Here is a 2,781-nt window from a genome sequence, read left to right as displayed (position 1 = left end):
AATAAGGTATTTCTGTTGTGAATTTTAATACATTTGCAAAAATGTCTACAAACCTGTTTTCACTTTGTCATTATGGGGTATTGTGATGTCATTATGGGGTATTGTGATGTCATTATGGGGTATTGTGATGTCATTATGGGGTATTGTGATGTCATTATGGGGTATTGTGATGTCATTACGGGGTATTGTGATGTCATTATGGGGTGTTGTGTGTAGTTAGATGAGCAATTTATTTTATTTTATTCATTTTCGAATAAGGCTGTAACGTAAGAAAATGTTGAAAAGTCATGGGGTCTGAATAGTTACCGAAGGCACTGTATATATACACTTATTTAATATATATTCGACTGTATAAACTATAAATATGACATGCAGTCCTCATAAGTTAGAAGAACCAGAAATCTGACTGAGGTAGGGTAGGGAGAGGGGAAGGGGCTGGTCGGATACAGGTGAGTGTGTCTGTGTGCGGGAGTGTGTCTGTGTGTGGGAGTGTGTCTGTGTGTGGGAGTGTGTCTGTGTGTGGGAGGGGAGTCTAACACTACAATACATCTGTAGTGGCTGTTTCAAGGTTGTTTACGTGTCTGACTGTGCAATCGGTGTTTGTTGGTGTGTGTGTGTGTATATATGGGTCCATAGTCCTAGGGGTGAGAGGTCAGTGCCTCCAGGACTTGCGGCTGAGGACACACACACACGCTGCGTTGATGCGTATCAGCCTCCATGCCGTCTGCTCCTTGGACTTGGTGAGCGCGCGCACGTACGTGTGCGTGTTGGTGCAGTACGAGTTCCAGTGACGGCTGTCGATGCCGCGGCACCCTGCTTTAGAAATGCCTCCACTGGCCCCTCCCCCAGCCCCAGCTCCACCCCCCGGGGGTGTGGCCACACGGCAGGTGGTCTCGTAGAAGAACTGTCTCTTGCGGACGTTGTCTATCTTCACCTCTGGCAGAACCTCCACCTCGTTGCCGGCGATGTCTGTGGCCTTGGTCAGGTTCCCCAACCACACGCTGATGCTGTCGCACACGGAGTATTCCCCCCTGTGCATGGGCTGCCCCCCCGCTCTCCGCCTCACCCTCACTCCCCCATCCCTCACCCCTTCCTCCTCATCCCCTGTCTCCCCCCCCAGGGTGTGGTGAGAGGGGGGTACGTCGCTGAAGACGACGCGCGATGAGGTGCGGTACTTCCGCTTGCTGAACAGTTTGGGGTCCACCTCAGGGATGGAGGGGGAAGAGGAGGAGTCTGTCTCAGAGTGGCCCAGGGAAGAACTCCTGTCCTGGGGTAGAGAGGCTGGTCTGTGGGCCTGTCTGGTCCGGCTGGGTCTCTGCTGAGTATCCCTGTCTGCTGCTGGCTGCTCCTGCTGAGGTGACACTGACAGGCGGGCCATCCTCTGTAGTTCTGCTCTGCCATTGGCTGCTGTGTGCTGTTCTGCTCTGCCATTGGCTGCTGTGTGCTGTTCTGCTCTGCCATTGGCTGCCGTGTGCTGTTCTGCACTGTGGTTGGCAGCCACCGGGCCCAGGGCCCCTTCCATGTTCAGTACAGCCTGGATGCCAATGAGCAGGAGCACCAACAGCAACGACCTCATGGGCACACGTCCTGTCAACAACAACACACGTCCTGTCAACAACAACACATGTCCTGTCAACAACACACATCCTGTAAACAATAGCAACACAAGACCTGTCAACAACAACATACCCTGTCAACAACAACACATCCTGTCAACCCCAACATACCCTGTCAACAACAACACACGTCCTGTCAACAACAATACACGTCCTGTAAACAATAACAACACACGTCCTGTCAACAACAGCACACGTCATGTCAACAACAACACACACCCTGTCAACAACAACACACGCCCTGTCAACAACAACACATGTCCTATCAACAACACACATCCTGTAAACAATAGCAACACAAAACCTGTCAACAACAACATTTCCTGTCAACAACAACACACCCTGTCAACAACAACAAACCCTGTCAACAACAACACACGTCCTGTAAACAACAACAACATGGGACCTGTCAACAACAACACACGTCCTGTCACAATAGCAAAACATGTCAAGTCCTATCAACAACAACATACAACCTGTCAACAATAACAAACCAAATCCTGTTAACAACAACACACGACCTGTCAACACCAGCACACGTCCTGTCAACAACAGCACACGTCCTGTCACAATAGCAAAACATGTCAAGTCCTGTCAACAACAACATACGACCTGTCAACAATAACAAACCACATCCTGTTAACAACAACATACGACCTGTCAACACCAGCACACGACCTGTCAACAATAACAACACACCCTGTCAAAAACAACCCGCGTCCAGTCAAAAACAACCAAAGTCATGCCAACAACAACACAGGTACTGTCAACAACAACACACACCCTGTCAACAACAACCCATGGCCTGTCAACAACAACACACATCCTGTCAACAACAACACACACAACCTGTCAACAACAACACACACCCTGTCAACAACAACAACAACACACATCCTGTCAACAACAACACACATCCTGTCAACAACAACATACATCCTGTCAACAACAACACACGTCCTGTCAACAACAACACATGTCCTGTCAACAACAACCAAAGTCATGCCAACAACAACACAGGTACTGTCAACAACAACACATGTCCTGTCAACAACAACACATGACCTGTCAACAACACACATCCTGTAAACAATAGCAACACAAGACCTGTCAACAACAACATACCCTGTCAACAACAACACATCCTGTCAACCCCAACACACCC

General features: G+C 49.1%; 1 protein-coding gene across 1 annotated transcript; it reads right to left on the bottom strand.

The window, feature by feature from the left end:
* Positions 1-231: 231 nt before the first annotated feature.
* LOC109877768 (nerve growth factor-like) lies at positions 232-1,669 on the bottom strand. The gene has a single exon (XM_031803402.1). It carries the CDS (start codon positions 1,574-1,576, stop codon positions 653-655), a length of 924 nt encoding a protein of 307 aa, XP_031659262.1. The 5' UTR covers positions 1,577-1,669; the 3' UTR covers positions 232-652.
* Positions 1,670-2,781: the final 1,112 nt, after the last annotated feature.

The sequence above is a fragment of the Oncorhynchus kisutch genome, linkage group LG24, assembly GCF_002021735.2.
Source record: "Oncorhynchus kisutch isolate 150728-3 linkage group LG24, Okis_V2, whole genome shotgun sequence".
Taxonomy (NCBI): domain Eukaryota; kingdom Metazoa; phylum Chordata; class Actinopteri; order Salmoniformes; family Salmonidae; genus Oncorhynchus; species Oncorhynchus kisutch.
Note: the sequence above shows the minus strand (reverse complement) of the source record. Positions and strands in the feature narration are given on the sequence as shown.

Bases quoted from the DNA above. Each gene is read 5' to 3' on its own strand.
- LOC109877768 (XM_031803402.1), bottom strand. From the start codon at position 1,576: ATGAGGTCGTTGCTGTTGGTGCTCCTGCTCATTGGCATCCAGGCTGTA.